Below are 23,822 nucleotides of genomic sequence, written 5' to 3'. Positions count from 1 at the left end.
GTAGAATTTTGTCTTCTCAAGGCCACTGCACCTTCTCAGACATTTTTCTGCCATCAGCCTGACTCTAGGCTGTGCTCCTTAGGATAAGGCCACCAGAATTACATTGTGAAACCATTGCCCCATTGGGCCCAACTCTCCATTACCTCGTACTGTGCACATTGTACAGAGCAGGAATGATGACTTGTTAAGAGAACTTCAGGTGTAAACAACAGGAGAATTTGGTCCTAAGTCAGGGAAAATCTCTGATGCTCTAAACAAAACAATTCAGCTGTAAATTTCTAGAAAGTTGGAACAGATCATTCCAATTGTTTCACTGCGGCAGGCAGGCAGGCAGGCAGACTGGGAAAGAGGTCTTAGGCTAACAAACGAACCCAGTTTTTCCTGCAGGGCCTGCTTTCCACTTGGGAGCAGCCTGAACGACTGCAAGACTACTTCTTATGCATTCAGTGCTATGTTTATTCACAGGCAGGTGTTTAGGCCAGGTGTGGCACAGAGCTGATCTACAGCCAGACCCATTCTGGCTCTACATACAGCACAGACTCAGCAATGCTCCTTTGGCTACTTACAAGCTGGATTTTCTGGGACTGGATCCTGCCCTGCTGCCCACTGCTGATTTAGACACCACTCCTAGGGGAAGCTTAAAGACAGAAGAACTTCAAGATCATCTTGTCTAGCTTCTGACACAAACAGGCCAGGAATCTCATGCAGGAAGCCTTGCCTGGCGCCTGCTCTGACAGAATTAGATAACAGGAGAAACAGCATCAGTTTTGTTCTCTCCTGCCCATAATGTATCACCAATGCTGCTCAAGGGAACTGAAAATTAAACAGAAAGAGGTTGGGTTTTTGATGTATTTATTTCACTGATCAATTCAGGTAGTAAACATTAATAATAATAATAATAACAACAATAATCATTTAATAAAATGGATATGTTTTAAAAGGTTTCATTTTTCTTTGTTCACAATGACAAAATGTTCTAACAGAAATTTACAAAAAAAAATATATAATAAACCAACAGATGGACAGGAAACAAAGAGCCTAGGAAAGGAGCAAGGGGTGAGGAAGTCACATGGTGGGAGCAAGCCAGCATTAAAGCACAGCGGAGTTTGTGAGGAGAAGCAGGGAATGCCATCGCAGAGCACGAAGAGTGGGACCCCCTCTCCTCTGAGGGAAGGCATGCAGGGAGGCAGCAAGGACTGCACAGGCAAGACCAGTACAGCAGCGGCACATAAGGAGTTCATGCCACGGCTCCATCCCTAGTCAGGCACAAGGTCCAAGATGTTGTACCGACAGCCCCAGCTGCAGCCTGGGATAGCTCTGTGGAGTGGGACACGCTCCTGCAGTCACTCAGCAGGGTAAAGCTTGGCAGAGGCGTGGGAATGTGCCTGGGGGCACAGGGGTCGCATATAAGGCTGTGGAGGGTTTCGTGCAGGAGGTGTTAAATTACTTTCCTATCCACACTTCTCACTGCCAGAGCCAAATGGCCAAGCTACATTTGTTCAGGAGTCTTCTCCGCTTTCCCTGCAGCTCAACGCAGCAGTACAAAACACGCCTCCTTTAATAAACAGATGCCACCTTCCAGGCCAGAGACCAAATCCCTCGTGTCCCCCACCTAAAGCCTGTTTCTAATCCTTTTCCAGGCAGCCCCCAAACTCTGGTGCTCTGGGCAGGGAACCTCCTACACAGAGCTCAGCAGTACCACTGCCCCTCTGTAGAAGCCACCTCTGGTGTCTCCCTCCTGTGCACTTTTTTCTAAGCGCAACTTCAACCACCTTTGCCAGCTGGTAGCTGAAGGCCTCAGCTCTCTGTAGGGACCATCTGTGACTATGGACTGGATGTAGGAGCCGTGCGCACTGAGCTGATGGAGACTTCCTCACCCAGAGGAACAGGGGCAGACTGGCCCCCAGCAATCCCACCTGCCTGTGACCGGTGCACCCTGTGCTCTCACCAGCACACAGCACTTCTGCACACAGCCCAGCATAAAAGCCGTCACCTCCTTTATGTCCAGGCTGAAGGGTAAAGGTCTCCTTCATCTTCTAGGAATGTTCAGTAGAGGAACATCTCCAGCTGGACGGGGCTCATTTGCAACAGAACACCCTCCTCACAGACAAGACTAGTTTATGGAAAGAGGGAACAGGTGCTGCAAGGTGTTTCCCATTATACTAGCACGGATAAAGCTCAGAACTCAGCAGTCTTCCTGCTCCGGACAGCAGCAAACCAGCTCCAGAAAACCTGGAGGAAGCTCCTGTTTCCAACTACTCCACTGCTCAAGTAAGCACATCACACAAAGAAAGGCCCTGCATATTATTGAAGCCAAGCTAAACTCTTCCCCTCTCCTAGCCTGGCACTGCCACTGTCACTCATGAGCCCATTATAGGGGAGAATGAAGGAAAAACCAACACTGTTGGACACTGCTCTTGCCCAGCCTGTACATTACTGCCAAGGGGCTTCCACATTTCTGCCAAGGGGCTTGCACCCTCACTTTGTCCCTCCACACTGTGCCAGGGTCTCTCCCCTGCCCCTACAGCCCCTGTTCTGGCTAAGCAGAGGCTCTGTACAGTGAATAACTGGAACCGGCCAACCTACTCACCAGCTGGACAAGCCCCGATCAAGACATTAAAGCCCCAGAGGGGAATCAGACGAATGCAGTGCCCGGTAACTGAATTTAGGGCCTGGCTATTCCTGGCCAACACTGTGCTTTCTACCCAGGGAGATCTACTGGGGACAGCCAGAGATGGAGGAGCAGATACAAAAGGGGAAAGGGGACAGAGGAATCAGGCCAGGAGCCAGAGATGCAGAAGGGCCCAGCCCATGGCAGCATTCCCTGGAGTTGGAGGGAAAAGCCAAGTGTCTCTCCCTTCAACAGCCCTGATTCCCTGTGAGCGCATCAGGGTTGCTGGTGAGGCCAGCCCTGTCAGGCACATAATGCTCCAGCTCTGGCTGGACTAAGTTAAAAATACTGCAGGAAGCAAGAACAGGACAGAAGCTGCTGCCCAAAGAGCGCTCTTATCTCTGCCTGACAGATCCATCAGCCTTCCCAGCACTGAGACAGGAAGAGCCTTGGACCAGGGAGGGCAGAAGGGCTGAGTCGCAGGGGAAGGGCAGGGGAGCAAGTGCCAAGTCTGCTGGGCTGTGCTCAGCCCCATGCAGTGACACTCCTGCACCTGCCACACTGCCCCAACGCCTGTCTGGACAGGCGGCTTGTGGATCTCTGGTACAAGCCCACAAAACCTGCCTCTTTCCCTAGGAGAAGCTCAGAGCCAGCAATGCACTTGTGGGACTACAAAGCCTAGGGACAGGGCACAGCTCTGCATTTGGGGTTGGATTTCTGCCCTAGGGTTTCTACCCCCTCCAAAGCGGTCCTGCCAAGCACTCTGGCTGCCACGGTGCTTTTCAGAGCAGACACTGGAGACTGCAGCTGGATGACCAGGGCTAAACCATGAGATACCCTCGCCCGGCTACTGCAGGGCCCTGGGGTTCCTCTACCAACACCTCCAGCCTGCTACGGGAGGAAACTATGGCTGGGAAGGTGCTCACTCCCATCATCTCCTTGCAGGCAACAGTCAACAACTCATACTCTCTGCCAGAAGGACATAACAGAGCAGCAGAAAATGTTTTCTTCTAACCAACCTCGAGAGACTCAGTCCAATGATCCTGGAGTTTCTTGATAGGAAAAACAAACCCAACCAACTAAACAAAAACCCCAGAAAAACCCAGGCAGGAAACCAGGCAAACATCAGGATCCCTGAGCAGGTCAGTGCACAGAGAAACCCCAGCCCCAGCTCTCTGGGCCAGGGCTGGCCCCAGGCTGAGGAGCCCAAGCAGCACAGGTCAAACTCACAGGAGGGTATGGCTGCCTTTACAATGCTTGTGCTGGCCCCAGACAAGGGGAGTCGGGAGTGGGGCACAGCACCTCAGTTGGGAGTAAACATTTACGTGCATTGACACAGATAGTCTTCAAGTTCGTACACCAGAGAAACCAGGACTTTAAATACCAGAGCATTCCCAAACAAGAGATTAGTACGTGGGAAAGGGAGATCTTTTTCTTTTCTTTTTTTCTTTTTTTAGGATGCCTTAGAGACATACCAGGCTATTTTCTTAAAAAAAACCAAAAGAAAGAAAAAAGAAAAGAAAGAATAATTATTAAAAAAGAAATACACATCGGTAAACTGTTAAGTGAACAGCCTCCTCCACAATCCAGCTGACCGCAAAGCCAGCATTGCTGCTAATAAATTAGAGGGTGCGGGTGCAGCTCTTGCCCACAAGTCTCTATACAACACAAAACCTTTTCTAAACATCCACAGCTCCTGCCAGGCCTCAGCTGGTCACTGGGGGATTCCCTCTGCCCTCTGAGTACCTGCCTCTCATTGATCCTGCATCTGCTGCTGCATCTTCTGCAGCATCTCTTGCATCCGCCGTAACTGCACAAGACAGAAGAGATAATCAAAAAGGGACCTGTTATGGCCGGGAGCTGATGATCTGCACTGGGGGTAGTCGCTTGGAGCTGGCAAAGGGATCCCTCGGAGTATTAACTCCTGCTGAGCACAGAGGGATCTGTGTCTGGGGTGGAATGGAGCCACATTTCCCTGACAGAGGAAGCCACAGCTTTCACACCGTGTCCTCCACACCAGGAGCCCATGATGGTGGGAGGCAGGAGTGGGAAGACCCAGGGCAGCCTCTATGGGGCAATCCTGGCGGAACTCCTCAGATTCCAGCTCCCACACCAAGCAGGCCCAGGCAAAAACAGGTCTCACCTCCTCATCCTTCATTTTGATCAGCTTCTCTGTCTCAGTGTCCGGTGTTGGGAGAGGCAGGATAGGAATTGGGCTTTCTATTCTGTTGTCCTGAGTCAGCTTGCTAGAGAGATGGAGAAAAGGGAGAAACACAGTCAGTCGTGGTTCAGGCTGGTTGGCTTTTGTGTCCTCACGCAGTGGCTGTCACTCATGACAGCAGACCTGCCAGCAGTGCAGCAGCATGCACCCAGCCGTGTGGAGGGGCTGTGGGGCAACCTAGCCCAGAGGTGTGGGACGTACGCAGATGCAGAATGAAACAAAGTCAATAGAAGTTTTCAACACAGAACTGGTAGGCAGCTGACAGAGAAAATCCAACCAGGCTTACACTGACAGCAAACACAGAAAGGGCTGACGTTTCTGACCACCTTTTGTGATTGCGTTGGCAAGCTTAGCAGAGACATTTACAGTATATTTAGCTGGTGTCCCTTGGCTCATCTCTACATGAGCCTACTCATATACACAGCACCAACACAAACTGTCAGCATCCCTAAGGCACTACATGCTCACCATGGTTCTTTTATTGTCAGGAAGATAAAACCAGGGGAGCAGTTTAATCACTGCAAGTCTGATAAAGTCTGCCCTCATATTCAGGAGGTGGGAGACACGAGACACAACAGGCACGGCACAGCAGCGTTGTGATGAAGGCTGGGGGTGCACACAAGTGCAGGCAGGGTATGGAGGAAGGAGGTGACTTTCCTCCAAAGGTCAGAGGAGCTCTCAGTAGGGGAGGAGAGGGTGGTATTGGCCAGAGACGCCTGGGATGAAATTGGGAATTCAAGATGCCACTTGCAGGTGTTCACCACTTGGAGTCACCATTGGTTCATTATTGAGTCAATCCCAGCCCTGGAGCTTGGGATCTCATCCCAGAATATCTCTCTAGAGAAGGACTCTTATCCCACTGCTAGAAATGGCCACACTCTGGTTTTATGAGACTTGTTCACTGGCAAGGAAGTAGCCATGGCGTGGGAAACTGTACCAAACAAGCTTTTCTTAAGCTCAGCAACTGCTTTTTCATCGTTCTCTTCTTTTAATAGACACACAGCCTACCTAGGTAGCAGCTGTGACACTTCTCACAGATCTCCAGCATTCACGATAGTTATATTGGGACTCTGCACTCTCACTGTTGAAAAAGACAGGCTCATCTGCTATGTGAAAGTACTGAGACACATTGCGTGTGAACATTATGCGCCAACCTGCACGTCTGCACACACGCAGGGCTGTTCCTTGATGAAGCACAGCCATTTCTGCTCTGCAACGTGGCAGCACAGAGCTGCCTGCCCGGCCCCTTCAGGCAGGAAGTGAAGGGGATGCTCTACAGCAGACGAGCCAAGACCTACTTAAATCCAAAAATCTGTCACCAGTTTTTCAGTCATGGAAGGCAGAAGGGAAAAAAAAGAGAAGCCTGTGAATGCGTTCTCTTCCATTTTCTAATCATTGTGATTCAAACCACAGAGAATCAAATGCAATGGGAAGACAGTGCAAAGAAATCTTTGGGGATGTGTTAAGAGTCTTGCTAATTGCCTGGGCTCTGTTGTCTGAGAAACAGCAGCATCCCAAGGGTCATGCTGTCATTTGGACAGAACAGCAGAATGCCTTCTCTTTGGCCATGCACACAGCTATCACCCACCAGAGAGATGGTTTACCTCCCATTTCATTAGGCTGAATATATTTCACCCAGTACTAGAAAGAGCTCTTCAAAGGAATCTCCAGCCCAATTTCCCAAGATCCGCACAGGGAATCCTCAGACAGGAACGTGGACTGTCAGAACTAACCCCACCACGGGTTCAGGCTGTGGGAGACACACTTGGATTTGCTATTTTACTTCCCAGTGCCATTCCCCAGGCTGCAGCCCAAGTGTCCCCAGCAGACCCACAGCCTCCTGACCATTGTGAGGAGCCATTATGAGAGCAACCCCAGCTCAACAAAGAGTGGGACAGCCCTGCTGCCTCCGTTTGAAGCAGCAGGGACCCACCTGGTCATTTGCTGGATGCACTGAGCTCGGTAGTTCTCGTAGTGGACATCGCAAGTGACGTCCTTCAGGTCATGCATGTGTGTCCGGATCAGCATGTTCCGCAGCTTCACAAAGTCGCAGTGTGCCTGGTTTTCCACTGTGGAGGCAACAACGGGACAGTGCTTGGATGGCACGCCTCACCAGCCCTCTCCAGAGCCCCTTTTCACTTCCCAGCACCCAGACTGAACTAAAACTGTCCCCAGGGCTCCTTTCTCACCATCCTCCCACCCCCACCCCCCCGCCACTGCCTGGGGCTCTCCCCCTGGCCCTGACCAAGGCCCTGATGATGCTCTGCGGAATGCCGAGGCCAAGCTGCTGAAATCACTGTGCTCCCAGAACTTTTTCTGGGTAAGGGGATTAATCAAGTGCGTACAGCAGCGCCTTGAAAGAGGATGCTGCTCCCAGGTACATGGCGTGTCACTGTTATAACCACAGTGAGCACAAGCAGTGCTGGAGGCAAACTGCTGGTCTCCTCAGAATTTAGGACTGATAAAAAGGCCCCTGTAGGCAAAATCAGACCCTCAGGGGAAAAGCCATGAGTAGGCAATGGTCTGGAGAGCTGAAAGAGCTGCTGTTACCACGGGCAGACAGGCTCCAGGCAGCGTGTGCTCTGCAGGGAAGCATTGTGCTCAGCAGCTGTGCGTCTGCCAGGGTGATCTCCATTTACCTCTCTGCAGGGCTGGGGGAGGCCAGCTGTGCCAGGCCCAGGGTCTCACAGAGTTGAGCCCACTGCCAAAGGCCAGCACGCCAACAGGCACAGTCCCCTCCAGAGCCAGCGAGGGAGGAGAGCCAGCAGCTGGGCAGCCCAAGCATCCAGCACCAGCCCATCAGTGTGCAAACTTTTGGGATCTAAAGCTGCAAGACCTTCAAGCAATGTACCGCATGGGGGATTCAGCAACAGCAGAAAAAGCCATTCCAGGGTTTTTCTGCCTACAGGCTTCATGAAATTTCTCACTTCAGAAGGGAAGAAAGTCAGAGACAAACACATTGTGAGTCAGCACAGCCTCCAGCCCAGCAACTCCAGCACATACAGGAGGAGCAGCAGAGGAGGGGGTGCAGGAGGGTTTGTGATTCAGTTGAGGGTACCAGCTTCTCCCCAGAAACTGAACTGGCAATGCCCAGCCTCCCCACTTAATAAGAAACCATATCCTAGCACATTAAAGCCCAGGCACTCTTCCATTCACAGTGGAGCCCCTCTTCTTCAGTCTGTCATGGCTTCAGAAGCAGGGTGATTGCTACACCCCCAGTAACAGACCTCCTGAACCGGTCCCAGTGCCTCTGTCTTCACCCTGCCTTGTCCCCTACCACATGCCATACATGGCACAGTCACTCAAGGCTGTGCAGAGGTGAGGTCTCCCCTCCCATCCCTCTTGCAAGCACGTGTCTGTCCTTTCCCTGTCCCTGCTTGCCCCTTGCTCACAGTGCCGGCTCCCTGCTTACCTTCCACAATGCCCCAGGGGTAGAGCCGTCCACGGACTCGCTGGCCTTTTGCCTCCACCACAGTGTTACTGCCAATGACAGCAAAGGGAGCGCTCTCCTGCAATGAGAGGCAACCCTGAGCCCAGCTCAGTCCAGGGCTGCCCACAGATCTCTCCTCCAAGGGCCAGGCTCAGGCAGAGTGGAACAGGAGGAAAGTGCTGGTAGGAAAGGCACAGGGACATCCACATGTGCCACAGCGCTGGACACCACAACTCAGTTGCAGAGAAAAGCCTAAGGCACTGGGATATCCACAGGCAGCCTAATTCCCAGCCTGACCTTCTCAGCTGTCCTGAGGGAAGCTGTCTCTCTGCAGGTGCCTGCATCCCTTCTTTGAGGGAAAGCTCTAAAAGTAAGCCAGAGCAAGAGAGGCTGGGACACCAAGCAAGTGGGACAATGTAGGCCAAGAGCTTGTCCAGGCAGGGATGTACAGGTCGTGCTCCTCTCTGCTCAGAAGAGTCAGAGCCCATTGCACCTCTCTGACAGGAGAAACAAGGCCATACTGCATGCATACACAGGGCTGGCTCAGCTTGGGAGAGGGTCAGGCTGGTGCTGCTGGGGCCTCCAGACAGGCCTGTATGATCATGTTGTCTTCCACCATGCAACTAATATGTCACAGTGGTGTCTCATCACTTACAAATTGCTCCTTGCTGATGGCATCACTGAGAAATAGGTGGTTACGAATGCCGTACAACCCAGTCTTCATCTTAAAACAAATAGGCTGGGGCAGACTGAGGAAAGACTGACACTGTCTGGTGGGAGAGCAGAGGCACCACGTCTTCACATCACACTCTACTTCATAGCCCCAGCAAAGACATCAGCACCTTCTCCAGGCCATCTACCATGTGAGCCAGCATAGGCTGTCCCCTGAGTATCAGTAGCACAGGCCTTTGGCACACACAGGGCAGCTCTGGCTCCTTCTGGAGAAACCATCATACCCACAAGCCTGACTTCCCAGTCCCCTGCTAAGCAGGTTCCATACCTTCAGCTCTCTGTCTTGCTGCTTGAACTCCTCATCTTCATCAGAGTCACACTCAGGAAACTGGTACACTTTAATACCAAATTTGTCAATCTCTTCCCGGATCTGTGTCCATGCAAGACAAAACCAAAAGGATGCAACACTGAACAATACAGAAACGCTGGGTTTATTCCCTGTCTGTGCAACCATGGGTTTGCCATAGCCTATGGGTGGTGAAAGGATTTGATGTTTCTTCCCTAGCTGGCCTTTCTGCAGACACCGCTTCTCACAGCAGAGCACTGCTGCAATTAGACTTGCAGATACTGTGTGTGTATATACACACCCCCACCACCCCGTATACATATATACATCTATCTCCCCTGCCGCCTCAGCCCCTCCCCACCACCACACCAGGTACACCCCTGCTGAGAAAGAGCATCTCACCCTCTCTTTCAGCTTCCGGATCTCGGAGGGGATCAGGCAGTCGGCTTTGGCAATCAAAGGCACGATGTTGACCTTCTCATGCAGAGCCTTCATGAACTCAACATCCACAGGCCTCAGCCTGCATCAGGAATGAGGAGGACACAATTAGCGAGGACACACTGGGCAGCTTCCCCCCAGCCTCTCTCCCACCCACCCAGCATGGAGGGAAAAGGACAGCACTGCCACAAAAGCCTGCGGCAGCACTGGGACAGCCCTCAGCTAGTGCTCTGTCTTCAGGAAAGCTGTCCTGTATTTTAGCTGCTGAATGCCTCACACAGACACAGGCTGGGTATTATTTGCTCCCTTGCGGGCCAAATACTGCCCAGGCCACAGCCTCCCTCCAGCTGCGCTCTGCTGCGGCAGCCAGCACAGCCCCTGCAGCTGCACCAGCCAGGGGCAGGCTCTGAAGGCAGCTGAAAACTCCCTTTCCTACCCATCAGTCAGGCTTAGCTAGATAGGAAGATACAAGTCTGTGTGGCATTATTTCTCCTGATTTCCAAAACAGGATGTAAGGCCTGAGGGAGACCCACTCTGCCCAGTCACAGGCAGTCTGTCATGGCAGCGAGGTGGAGGGAGGCAGTGTGATGCTCAGCCAAGGGGAGCATCCAGACAGCTCTTCTCCTGTGCCAACAGCCCTGCCAATGCACAAGCTGCTACAGGGCAATCCTGCAGCACAAGGGTCTCCCCTCTGGACTGAGTCACACTTGGGTGCAGGAGCAGGGGCTCTCACCCGTGCCCAAAGGGCGAGATGAAGTAGAGGCAGCAATGCACTCGGTTGTCCTGGATGTTCTTCCTGTTCAGGCCGCTCTCATCACGGAAATACTGTTCAAACTGCTGGTCAATGTAGTCAGTGATGGGCTTCCAGCTGGGGAGGGCAATTAAAACAAAACAAAATCACACGTTTAACAGGACAGTGTCTCCTAGGGACTATGAGGCAGCATCATCCCCTTCCCGCTGCCAGGCTCCCTTCTTGTGAGACACCCACAAAAAACAGATGTGGCCAACAACTAGGAGGAAGGCAGCAGTGGCCTGCTCACCACTCAGTGTTGTTAACAGCATCTCCAAAGCCCGGTGTGTCCACTATAGTCAGCTTCAACTTGACACCCTTCTCCTCAATGTCCACCGTGTGCTTGACAATCTCCACTGTCTGGTTGATTCTCTCTTTGAACAGGAACACGTGAGTTAAAGCCAGGCAGTAGCACCGGGGATCCCCACTCACACCCACGACAAGCTGGCTCCTTCCTTATCACTGAGCACAGGGAGTAACACGGGTTTCAAAAACCCCTGATCATCCTCGAAGAGGCCTCAAGGGAGTGGTACTGGGGGGGGGGGGGCAGCAGCAGGCAGGCAGACTCTCAGAAGACACCCAAATCTCTGAAGTGCTCACAGCCCAGCAGTGCTGAACATTTTGTCCAGTCACTTGGGAAGAGGAATCTCTACCACACTGCAGCATCCAAGAACAACAGACAAATCTCAGCCCAAAGGGCTAGTGCTGCTCTGCGGCCTCATCTTCCCTTTGGAGGGCAGAAGAGCCCTGGCAAGCCAAATCCCTTTTGTGTGAATACTAGTGCTTCTACAGCCAGCAAAGGAGAGCAGAGCAACACACAACAGGGCAGGGATAAAGCCAAGCCTGGAGCTGCTGCCGAACCGAGGAACCAAAATACTAGTCCTTAGGACAGTCTAAATCTGCAGGCACAAGGACCGCTCACCCCACTTTGTCCCCAACTTACCCTCTGCGTTGAGGAGCTTTCTGTCTTTGTAGAGGTCTGTCAGGAACAGGCTATTCACCAGCGTGGATTTGCCCAAACCCGACTCTCCTAATTGACAGAGCGCAAAGAGGAGGAGGGAAGAGCAAGTAACATGACCCACTAATTGACTTACAAATGAAACTCTGAACAAGGCTTTGAATCCTGAGCCAGAGGAAGTGAGAGAGACGAGCTGTCAGAAGCTGTTTATTGACATTATATTTTTCCAGCAGGGGGAGGACTTCTGCTGCAAGATGTCTCAATCCTTGCACAAATGTGATCTCCCAGCTCCTCCATCCTCCCTCTCCTTCCTTTCCCTCAGTCCCTGGCTGGTCCTTCCTTTGCCACCCAGACCAGCCATTCTGCTGGAGGAGAAGCTTGCTTGAGTGCGTTATGGATGCTCAGGAGGGACCCACTCCTCCTGGGGAAACTGTCTGACTGCAACACAGGCTGGGGAGCAAAGGAAAGGCTGAGACAAGGACCAGAACAGAGAGAGGGGAGGATCCAGATCCTAAGGGAGTACCTAGAAGAAGCGAGGAGAGCTGGGCCCCTCCACGCACCCACCATGTGGCCCAGCCACCTTCATCCATGGGCGGTCTCACCTGCGACCATCAGGGTGAAGTCAAAACCCTTCTTCACGGATTTCCGGTGGACCTGGTTCGGCAGAGTGGCAAAGCCCACGTACTGCTTCTCATGGTCCTGCAGGGCAGAGGCAGATGGGAGCAGGTCAGGCTGTGCCACCCCTCCTGCTCCACAGCCTTACACAGCGACAGGGCGCTGGACTCAAAAGCCCCTGAGGCAGAGCCAAGGGTTGGAGGAGAGGTCCATCCCTGTCCTGGCAGTGGTGTGAGACAGGGCACGAACCCCCTCTAGACTCAGGGACTTCTGCCCTTCCCACAGGTGGGCATGGAAGGCCACCTCCTCCCAGCCGCAGCCCCACTTGGCTGCTCTCACAGCCAACACGGCACTTCACTGCAGCCCCCCAGCACTGAGAGCATCCCGCCATTCCCACCAGAGAGCACATCTGGAGCTGCTACTGACACACAACCTTCCTCCTTGCTTCTCCTGCACAGTCACAGGCTCCCTCCACAGTAGGGTCACCTCTCCCCAGGTCTTTCAGAGTCATTCCTACATCTCTCCCTCCAGAGGCCCATGCGGAACATGATGGAGAGCTTTGTAATCAGCACCCCAGGGCTTGCAGTGTCTAGAGGAAGGCACAGTGGCTTGGCTTCTGCTTGACCTGAGAGGGGATTATTTCTTGCTGTGTCACAGCCACTCCTGGCTGAGTAAGAGGAAATCCTGAATAATCCCCAGTGTTATTTCTGAAGACACAGAAGTTCAAGGAGCATGGGAAGTGGGAAGATGTGGAAGTACTGACAACACAGGTGAGATGCTTTTAATGAGGGTGTTACTTATAGTATTAGTGGAGTGGTAACTACAGCCTAACCACCCCCCAGACACAGCCCCCCATCACTGAGTGCTCTCTTACAGCATAAAAGCCGCAGCCACCCCACAAGCGCAGCCCACGCTCTGTACAAGCACACTAAGTGCACGCCAGGAATGACAAGTCCGATGGTGTGTTTCACAAGCACGCAGCACTGCATCCCACAGCCAGGACCAAACATGCAGCCTGTGCTGCGTCCCCTGGGCACACACCCTGCTTGTGCAGGCTACGTCCCAGAAGGTGAACATGACTCGTCTAGGGGATTCACAGACCTGCTCCAGGTCCTGCCCTCGGGCTGGGCTCTGCACATGGTCTGATGCTCACAGCTCAGGTGGCTGTGGGTAACTGTGGGCCACACAGCCCGGTTGCTCCAGCCAGCCTCCCCCTGGAGCACCCCTGGTCTTTCACAGCCTGCACCCTCACAGCGTGTGCTCCCTTCCCCAGGCCCTATTGCAGAGGAAGGGTGAGCACGGACCCTGGCAAACACCTCCCTTCTCACATACTTTCCGAGCTGGACCAAAGGCGAGGCAGCTGTACACAAACGCCTGAGCTAGAGACATCACAGACTCCGCTTTTCAACATCACTTAAAATAAACGTACCCCTGGGATTCACACCACAGGCAAATCCACGGAGCCAGGAGTTCCTCAAAACCAGCCCCAGCTCCCATCCAGCTATGGATGCCCTCAAGCTATCCTCACCCCACAGCTCTCTGGCACTGGTTCTCCAGGCAAACCAGGAACACCTCTCTTCCTAAGTTTAACTATCTCCATTCCTGGGGCTCACGCTCAAAGAAACACAAGTTACAATCCAGTGTGCTGAGCTTAGGGCAATGCCGACTCGCTCCTATTGCCATATTGCAAGTGGGCAATGCAGCTCCCAAGCAGCCCTCTGCAGCCTCTGGCTGCACATCCACACATGTGAGCATCCTCAGCCATGCAGACCGCAAAATCCTGGTAGGGACATACAGCAAGGAGGACACACCGTGTCCTTCTCCCAGAGTATGGCTGCTCCAGAGCTGCCCACTCAGATGGGACAGGCATGGCTGATGGCCACTGCAGCCCAAGGACTCTGTTCTTTAGCATGGTCACTGCCTTCTAGAAATTTAGGTTTGGTTTGGGTCTCAGACTTGGTCACTTCAGTCCTGACAGAGTGACTGTGGGCTCTGGTCTCCCTCACTTCACCCCCTTGCTAATATGACTGAAGCAATGCTGTTTCACCACCTCAACAGTCCAGAAAGGCAGGAAGGGTCAGAGCAAATGAAATTAGAGAAGTGGGGAGATCAGAGAGTGCCCAAAGCACTCCACTGGCAGCTGTAATGGCTGAGCTAAAGGCAGTGGCATCCCAAAGCAGCAGTGCAGTGAGCAGCGGTGAAACCCCAGCGTGAAAAGTGATGGCAGCTCTGACAAGCTGCAAGCAACAAAGCAATGCCTGCCTGAGGGACACTGCGAACTGCCACCCAAAAGCCTCAGTAAAGGCTAAACACGAGATGTACAAAGCAGGGTCAGAAATGTGACAATGGCAAGATCAAGAAAACAAGACCAAAAGGTCGCTTCCAGCCCGTGTCCCTTGGTGCTGTGGCTGCCTCCCAGCTGCTTTGCTTCCCAGCGAAACAGATCCACAAACACAACCGAAGTGCAGCCGTAACAGCCTGCACCTCACAGTGCAAGGCCCAGTGTTGCTCAGCGAGCAGCACAAATGTACAACACCCTTCCCGTTGCACGTCTCATACATGCAAGCTTCGGAAGAGACCTGCCCCAATCCTTACCACACTTTGGAGAGACAATGATCACCTGCTCTCTCCAGTGACTTGACATGTGAAACAGGACTAGTAATGTGGTAATAAAACCATAGCTGAAGCTCGGGTGTGTTTCTCATTTTCTTTGTTTTTTAACCTGGATGACTAAGAGCTGACAATAGAGACACTGGGGAGCTGAACTCTGGTGCTTACTTCAGCCAAGTGTATCTGGCTGAACCTGATCCCTCGTTTCTGTTCAGCTCAACCAAGAAAGTGTGGATTTACTGTACCTCTGGTTACCTCCCCATAGCTCAGCGGAATCACGGCATTTGAAATGAGCAAACCCTGGCTGGCTGGTACTGCTTCCTTCCTCGCAGTAAGGTCAGTGCTGGGCGCAATACCAAGAGAAGAACTTCCCGCACAGTGGCAGCCAGCTGGAGCTGCAAGGGGAAAAGCCCGGTCCCCAGCCACGTCTCCCTCTGACCACCCACGGACGCACTACAGCGGAGCCAGCAGCCAGCATATCTGCCAAGGGTAAAGGCAAGAGATACAGGGGAAATTGTGGTGAGGGAACCCCTTCTTCTAACAGCCTTCTCTCAGAACAACAGCATGGCCCCTGCACCACAGCCAGCCTCGACCCATGGCTCCTCATCTTGGCTCTGAGACACCCAACTTGAGCTCCCATCCTAGCCATGTTCAGGTACTGCTACAGGGATACGTCACCATCTCTGCTAGCGCACCAGCATCAGCACCACACTTAAGGAGACCAAGTAGCCTCCTAAGCCTGGTGTCTGCCTTGCTCAAAGCCCTACACCACTCACCATCTTCGTTAGGACCCAACATGGATGCTATCTGCAGAGCAACTATGCATGGGATGGAGAGTGCTGAAGGGGGTGTAGAAGGCTGTGAGAGCCACTGAAGGAGGCAGGTGACTTTCAGGGTTATGAAAAGCTAAAATCCATTAATTAGATGAGAGACTTGGACTGAGGGAGTTCCTGAAGGCATCACAGCCCCCTCCACATGCTCCTGACCCTTGCAAGCCAGCTCCCCTCAAGCTGACACAAGCCAGGACAGCCAGTCACTGCACCGCACTTCCCTCACCAGCACCAGCTGTCAGGAAAGGGCCCCAGGAGCCCCTCTCCGCACTGCCTCCTCCACACACTGCCTTTGTTCCCACATACCTGGGAATATGCCCCCTGCACAGCAGAAGAGGCCACCAAGGAATGTGGCTGACCTCTGGGGCCCTGTTACAAACCAAAGCATCCCAGGCCAAGCAAAACATGTCTGTACTCTCCCTCGGCACACACTGCTGGTTCACCAGGTATCACAGCAACACATCATGTCCTCACATCCTCCACCACCCAGCCAAGGTGGCCAAGGCTCTCCCTGGGAGTTCAAGCCAAGGAACAAAGCACTGGTGGGTTCAAGTCCTGTTCCTATTGGGGGTAGAAACATTCAGTCATCCCTAGTACTGAGGTGCCTGCAGGGCTGTCTGTACCTCCAAGGCACAGTACACAGCACAGCCTCCATGGCTCCTGTCCTTCCCAATTCCTTCCTCCAAATCTCTCCAGTGGATGTGCTGTTTAAACCAATCCAGGTCTCGTGTGACTTCACCATTCAGCCTGGGATAAATGGGGCCTTGCTGGGTATATTCGAAAGAGCTAAAATTAAACACCATGGGACCACAGCAAATTTGAAGAACAGCCCCTATCCCAGGTCTGGAGCAAATCTCAGAAATGATGGAGCTTTTGCTGGGATGTCGGTGCCCCTGCCTCCACTTCTTCGGGGAGCGCCCCCTCCCCCCCCCCAGGTTACAGCCTCCAGCAGAAGCTGCCCAGCTCCCTCCCGGGTGGCCCTTCCTCCAGCCATCCCCCTCCCGCCAGGCACGGCCACCACATCCGCATCTGCACGCACCAGCACAGCCCAGCCCCAGAGGACAGGCAGACCCTTCGCTTCCTTTCACTGCCAGAAAGCTGCATAAATTAAAAACACAAACAGTCCCCGGGGCATCTCCCGCATACATCTGCCACCTTGGGCCTGGGGCTGAGCATGGGAGTATCAGCAAAACCACTCACCCACCAACGTTTGCTGCAGCAGAAGGGAAACCGGCTAGTCCAGCCCAGCATTAACATGGGAACACAAACCAGGCTGTGTTTTGGCACACAGGCAGCGCTCTCTCCTGCCCTGAGCCCCCCCCAAGCACGCACACGCCATTCAGAGAGGGAATCACTGCATGAAGTAACCACACAAAAATATGCTGGCATCTCCCAGCTGTCCAACATGCCCGTTGCCCCTCTCCCCCAGGGGCTGCTCCCCTCCTTTCTGTCCCCACCATCTCTCCCTTACCAGCGTCTTTCCACTCCTCTGCTCCTCAGAGGTCTCATCTTGTGCTGCACACGTCTTCTCGGGCACCATCCTCCCCCCCTCTGTCCCTGCTGCTCCCTGGCTCGCACAGTGCTATAAATACATCCCTGTACCTTCAGCTTGGCCGGGTGGCTTCGCTGTGCCTGCGTCCGGGGAGAAAGCAGCCGCTCCACTAACCGCTCCTGAATAATGATCGAATCCATAACCGCGGCCGGCAGGACGGACTGCCGCCGTGGGCCAAGAAAAAAAAAACCCAACCCATGTGTTCCCTCCCAGCTTCACTAAATCCATGCAGCAGCCCCCCCGCCTACGCATGCACACACACACACAGGGCTGGCTCAGCTCGCAGCAGCCTGGCGAGGCAAGGCGGAGAAGAGGCGAGGCGAGGAGAGGCGAGTGGGCTCCCACGGCAGCTGCCCGGGATTTCCTGCCTCCGCCTGTGCTGCAGGAGGAGCCTGCCAGCAAGGACAGGACAAAGCCACCGACAGGCCAGCGGCAATGTCTCTTGCCCTGCCAGTGTCCCGCAGAGAGGTTGCGCACGTACCGGATGCTGTCCTGGCCCTGAGTCCGAGTCCTTTGTCAGATGGGTTTTGTCAGCGGGACAATTTCTTAGATATCCTGCCTGACACAGCTGAGACAAAGGCTGGCTGCAAGGAATCTTGCTCTCAGCAAAAACCTTCTGCTTCTGGCTGTGTGTATGAAGGTTTAAAGAGTCCAAAAAGCTGCCCAAAATCAGGGTCCAAACTCAGCCCCCAGACCGCAGTCCTGGTTGACATGGATCTGCCTCCACGTGGTGCCGGTCCCTCTGTTGTCTAGTCCAGGCCCTATTGCAGCCTCACATCTGAATCCAATTTGAATAGCAGCTGATGTGTTCTGGGCCTTATAGCAACCATTTAATCTTCGAAGGCATTTCAAAATAAAGAGGCATCTGTGTGTGTTAAGCATGAGAACCAAGCTCAACAACAGCCTAGCGTGCACAGAAAAGTCATTCAAACCTCCAGTTTGGGTTCTGAACCTATGCACAAGACCCGCTTTCCAGCTTCTCTGTGCAATCACAGAAACTGAACAGCAATTTATCTGAAACAGACAAAAGCTGATCATTTCATATAATCACATGATTCCAGAAACTGGGGAGGTTAGTATCACAGCACTTATAATAAAGTCATATGAGATGGCAACACTGGTGGTGCTGGAGGAACCTGTCACTTGCCACACGGGTTCCTGAGCAGCTTTCTGCTTGTGCATGGGGAAGGATGCCGAACCACAGCCTCGTTCCTGCCTTGCTCCCAGCCAAAGCTCCCGCTGTTTCTCTGGGAACTGCAGGCAGTGGCTCCACAGAGCACCTGACCAGCAGGGCCTGTGCTGGTCACCCTCAGGCCAAACCCAGAGCCTTCACCATGCACTGCAAGTGGGGCTGACACCTGGTTCTGCTACGAGGCACCAATACTGCAAGGTCTCCAGTGAACTGAAGCCTGGGGGCAGCTGTGAGAGTCTTAGAAACACACCACAAGCTGAAAAAGAAGGAAAGAAGGAAAAAGAATGGTGGTTTACCCATGCTGCCAGCCTGCAAGCTGAGGGAAGATGACCTCACAAGTTGCAGGCACAAGGTCCTAAAAACTGAGAGTTGGGGATGTTCAGCCTGGAGAAGAGAAGGCTCTGAGCAGACCTTGTAGCGGCCTTCCAGTACCTAAAGGGGGCTTAAGGAAAGATGGGGACAGACTTTTTAGTAGGGCCTGTAGCAATAGGACAAGGGGTAATGGTTTTAAACTAAAAAGACAGTAAATTTAGATTAAGTATTAGGAGGAAGTTCTTTACTGTGAGGGTGGTGGGACACTGGCCCAGGCTGCCCAGAGCAGCTGTGGGTGCCCCATCCCTGGCCATGCTCAAGGCCATGCTGGACAGGGCTTGGAGCAACCTGGGCTGGTGGAAGGTGTCCCTGAACAGGGCAGGGGGGTGGGACTGGGTGATCTTTAAGGTCCCTTCCAACACAAACCATTCTGTGATCCTATGAAAAATAAATGGATGAGAACTGGGAAACACCCCCAGAGCAGGAAAACTCCTGCCACACAACAGCCATCATATAGCACGCATGAAGCCCTTTTCCAAACCACCCTGCTCTGCCAGCAGCATACTAAAATTACATCCATCCAGTTTTGCTCCCAATTATTTTCGCAAAGTCCTGGACTGAGGTCCAGGTGTAGCAGGAATTGCCACCTCTCAGAACACATCCCGGCTCAGTGGCTCTGCCCCTGCTTTGCAACATTGCTCCATTCCTCAGGAAGCCGGTAAGCCTTCAACAGCCTCCCAACCCAGCAGTAGGCTTGTGACACTGCGCTTTTTTCTCCTAGATTCGTAATACCTAATCCTTGCTTTCCTGACTGGAGGACACCAACACCAGGGTCTGCAGTTTGCATATGACCAAAAGGCAATGAAGGTACCACACTGTCTGCACTGGGCAGCGAGAGCAACAGTTTGTGGCACACCAAAGATGCATTCAAACTTACTTGCGGTAACACAGAGGTCTTACCAGTCCTTCCACAGCATAAACCACAATAGTTGCAAGCAAACTCTCTCCAACCCCCACGTATCCTCACAGCTTGGTAAACCCTTGTCTGAGGACCACAGGCCACAAGGCCACCAACCACAAGCACCTTCCAAGGGCACATGGAGACATGCTGTGTCCCCACAAGCCCACTACACCAAATCAGAGCATTCCTCTGAGCTGGGATCACAGAAGAAATCAACAACGATATGGTTGCAACAAAACCACAGTGCTTTTATGGCCGCAGGAGCCATGCTGACAGTGCAGAGAGGAACAAGGAGCTACTGTCTCCTGAATGCCTTGAGCTCTCGCACATCACACATGCTCTCAGGATTGGCAGCCAGGGAGCAATTTCATCCAGAAGGCCACGTCTGGAAACACACAGAATAGATTAGGGAAAGAAACCCAGAAGGGTAGGTCTTGGCTACAAAGAACATCCTGAGGCTGAGTGGCCAATGCTATGGCTTTCGAAATGTGAAGGAGGGTTGACTGGTCCCAGATTCAGCCTCCTCTGCCTCTGCTAATGATGTATGACATCCTTGAGAGGAAAAATAGCACACAGGACATTCATCTGAGATGCGCTGTGCGGCAGAGCTCAGCATGGAAATGCACATCTTTGCCCTTTCAAGATCTAGAGCAAAACCAAAGCGTTTCTTCTAATGGCTTGTGGGCCACATGCACCTCTAACCTCCTCTCCAGGCAGGTGCCAGCAGCAGCAGCTCAGGGCTGAAGCTGGCAGCAGAATCCAGGTTTCCGACAAGCCCCAACCTGCTGAGCACTCAGCAAAGGAAACGCAGGCGTAGGGTGCACCAAGCCCACCTCACCTCACGGACCAGCTCTTTGTCAAACTGTGACAGCAAAAGAGAAAGACAAAATAATCATCAATGAGCGCTGCCTGGCACAGCCAGGCTCCTTCGCATTGCTGCTGGGTTGAGCAGTTGCTCACTAGCAACGGGGCCAGGGCAGAGCCAAACCATGTGCCCACCCTTGTGCAACACCTCTCTCCTTTGGCTCACTGAAGCCAGCTGGGGGCAAGCACAGCCCCAAGGGCTGCTCTGGGCAGGGGACGCAGTATGTGTGGGTACAGCTGTGGCTGTGCACTAGCAGCAGCAGAGCAATGTCCTACTTTTCCCTTTGTAAGAAGGGATTTCTAGCCTGTGGTGCTGAAGATGGGCTCTGAGAAGAAAAGAAAAAAACGCATTATTTCATGGTTTTAGATGTAAACTCACAGAAGGCGGAATTCAGCACTGGGCAGCTGGCTGGAGCACAGGAACAATCCCTGAGAGCAGTACCTCAGCCTTGCAAGGGCAGGCAGGGGCAACCCTCCTCCACTGCACTCCACACCACCAGCCCAGGGAACAAGGAGCTGTGCTTGTTCCAACAGCACTAACCGAAGGCAGACACAGGGCTGTGCTATCGCACAGCCAGCAGAGCTGGAAGCCATACACCCATTTAAGAAGAACACCCAGTGCTCAGGACCCTGCTGCAGCAAGCGGCAGAGATCAACCACCCAGAGCCCAGCACAGTGGGTAAAGGTGGCTGGAAATGTGACAAGCAAGGAGCAGAAACCACACAAGGAAGAGTGAGGAGAGACCAGCACAGATCAGAGAAGGGGGCAGGGAGAGGGAATTCAGTTCTCAGCTGAATTGACACTGTCCTGGCCAGGTTCCAGCCACAACCAGAACAGCCCCGCACACCCTCCTCCCGGCAGCCCCCAGCTCACACCAAAGCGAGGCTTTCACCTCAGCAGCCTCCATGCTCAGCGTGTTGGACGCTCTTAGCTGAGAGGCTCAGGCCTCCCGGTCTGCCCAGATGGATGCAGATCAGAGGTCACCACACTGATGCAGCTGTAACATCCGTCAGATGGGGGCACGAACACATTTTTTGGCCTCTTGGCAATATACTAGCAATACTGGACGGTGATACGAGCTCACTCTAAGCCCCAGCCACCCAGCTTTTCTAGTCTGCTACTATGAGCAGCAAAGATAATGTGAATATAGGTAGATCCAGAGGTCCAGCCACGAAGAGCTCTCCCCTTACGTCACCCAGAGCATCCAGGGGAAGGAGAATAAGGGGAAGCATCATGGTACAGGGAGACAGGGCCCCAGCCAGCTCAGAGGAGAGGTCCCCCATCTACCAGGCAGTGGTTTCTGGCAGACATGCTGTCACCTAAGGACTGCAGTGCTCAGGCTCCATCCTTGATGAACAACCAGGAACACATCACAGAAGGAAAAATCTTCATCCTGATCCAGACAGACACTTTTGAGCAGCACAGAGCCAGGCAAAAGGGTCCCATCAGGAATGCACCCAGCCAGTCTGGCCTGTGCAGGGGACTGGTGAAGCTCTGTGCATCCATGGCTCGGCAGAGTCAGCACAGTCACATCATAGCAGCATTTATGGTTTTTCCGCTGAGGCAGATAAAGTTGTTTTCAGAATTCCCCACAGAAGGGGAATTTGGTTCCTGGCTGTTTTCTACCAGGGTGGGAAGGGCAGTTCCAGAGGAGCCATTTGCTCAAGCTGAATAGAGCAGCAGCAGGCAGTAAACCTATTCCCAGCTTGGACCAGGGCAATGGAGGCTGAGGAGCTGTCGATGTCTTCCCTGCAGGGGTGCACAGCCTTCTCAGCTCAGTTACCACCTTCTCCTCCTGCTGCCTTCTCTCCCACTATGCAGAAAGTCAGTGCTGACTTCAGGCAGATGAATCTCATGGGTATTTCATGGGTACTGCAAGGTTTGGACTCTGCTGCTCCATCACCGCCGAGCTGCACACTCACCCTGAGGCTCCTGCTGACCTGATCCAAGCCAAGATGCCTTGCTGATCTAAACTCTGATGATTAACCTCGAGCTTGCAAGCAAGGCTTTACGTAAGTGGTTACTGGGAGCATCAGAGCCCTGACACTTTAGCCAGGCTTCATCCTTTTGATGCAGAGGCAAAAGCAAGATACCAGACCAGAAATGCAGAAATCCCAAAACACATTAATCTCCTGTACATACAGTGCATACACAACACAGTAACCACATCTCCTGTGTCTTGTCTTTTACCTAACCCACAGGTCAAGCATTAATTTCCACTCTAGGATCACTGCTGCTTTGTCACATAATCCCTCCAGAAATCTATCCAATTCCACTTTAAAGGTATTTGTGCTCTCTGCTTCCACTTGAAGCACCTCACACTTCCCAAGAGGCACTGTGTGACTCACACAATGTCTCCACTTCCAGCTTTGAAAAAGGACACATGACTTCAAATTGCCTCTCGCCTGTTTAAACTTGTGACTCCCCCTGGAGCGAGTTCACAGCTCTTGTCACACCCGGCTCCTCTGCTCACAATTTAGGATAATGTGCAAAAAGTAATGAATTGGGCAGATGCGGAGCTGGCTGGAACTCTTCCACCAAAGGCTCGGCTGCCCTCCTCTCCGCAGAAGCACAGGAGGAACCACTTCCAGCCAGACCTTCCCTGGTGCCGTACCGACAAGTTCCACGCGAGGGAGAAGCCAGCCCGCAGATGAGTGGGTCTCACAGGGGATGGGAGCTCCCACGCAGCTTCCCCTGGCCAGGGCCAGACAGAAATCAATTTGCAGATCAAACCTGCAGCTTTGATGCTTCCACCTCACACAGGGTCGCAGTCACTGGCACCTCCGATTGTGAACGCATTCAAAACCTTAACAAAGGACAAAGGTTTCCAAATTTAGCCTGTTCAGAGAGGAGAAACCAGGCGTGCAGGAAGGTCTGCAGCAGTCTCTCGGCTCATCCGTCCCCCTGCTTCATCCTCCAGCTCTGCAGAACAAATCAGGCTTAAATAGATTGCCTGCCTCTCATCTCAAAGCCACAGCTGGGAAAACCAGAGAGAGGCAGAGCAGATCCCTGCCAGCCCCGGGAAGCTAGGAAGAGGAATACCTGGGAGACAAACAGGTACACATTGCTCCACGGCACAGAAGCTGGCTGGGCTGTGAGCTGTTTGGTGAGAGAGGGTGGAAAATAATGGTGATTTATTCTTCAAAATGGAAAGGCGCTGCTTCTCCAGCTCACAGGTTCTCCATCCAAATGACAAGAGCATCAGCAGTTTTGGAAGCTCTTGATGCATATTAACATGCATGAACTGGAAAAGGCTGGGGCCAGAATCCTACAGAAGGTCCACTTTAAAGTTACAGGTAGTGGTCCCAATCCTGCGATCCTTACTCACCGAGTAGTCCCTTTGAAATAGAGACGACTGCTCACGTGAGTAAGGGATGCAGGATCAGGCCTGTCTACCAAAGAGGCTGAATCCTGAACCGG

At 53.0% G+C, this 23,822-nt stretch overlaps 1 protein-coding gene across 3 annotated transcripts in view; it reads right to left on the bottom strand.

Annotated features, from left to right (window-relative positions):
* Positions 1 to 835: 835 nt before the first annotated feature.
* SEPTIN5 (septin 5) overlaps positions 836 to 23,822 on the bottom strand; it is a 47,606-nt gene continuing 24,619 nt past the window's right edge. The window contains exons 1-11 of one of the 3 annotated variants that reach the window (XM_037375662.1): positions 17,124 to 17,653; positions 12,069 to 12,165; positions 11,452 to 11,538; positions 10,759 to 10,882; positions 10,452 to 10,586; positions 9,683 to 9,800; positions 9,263 to 9,364; positions 8,245 to 8,341; positions 6,766 to 6,901; positions 4,755 to 4,857; positions 836 to 4,421 (exon numbers count right to left, since the gene is read on the bottom strand). In XM_037375662.1, the coding sequence (XP_037231559.1) occupies positions 4,365 to 4,421; positions 4,755 to 4,857; positions 6,766 to 6,901; positions 8,245 to 8,341; positions 9,263 to 9,364; positions 9,683 to 9,800; positions 10,452 to 10,586; positions 10,759 to 10,882; positions 11,452 to 11,538; positions 12,069 to 12,165; positions 17,124 to 17,213 (1,146 nt within the window). In that variant the 5' untranslated portion in view covers positions 17,214 to 17,653 and the 3' untranslated portion in view covers positions 836 to 4,364. The other 2 variants (XM_037375671.1, XM_037375681.1) reach the window with 2 other exon arrangements.

This window comes from Falco rusticolus, chromosome 1, assembly GCF_015220075.1.
Source record: "Falco rusticolus isolate bFalRus1 chromosome 1, bFalRus1.pri, whole genome shotgun sequence".
In the NCBI taxonomy this organism is placed as follows: domain Eukaryota; kingdom Metazoa; phylum Chordata; class Aves; order Falconiformes; family Falconidae; genus Falco; species Falco rusticolus.
This window is presented reverse-complemented; position numbering and strand designations above follow the sequence as displayed.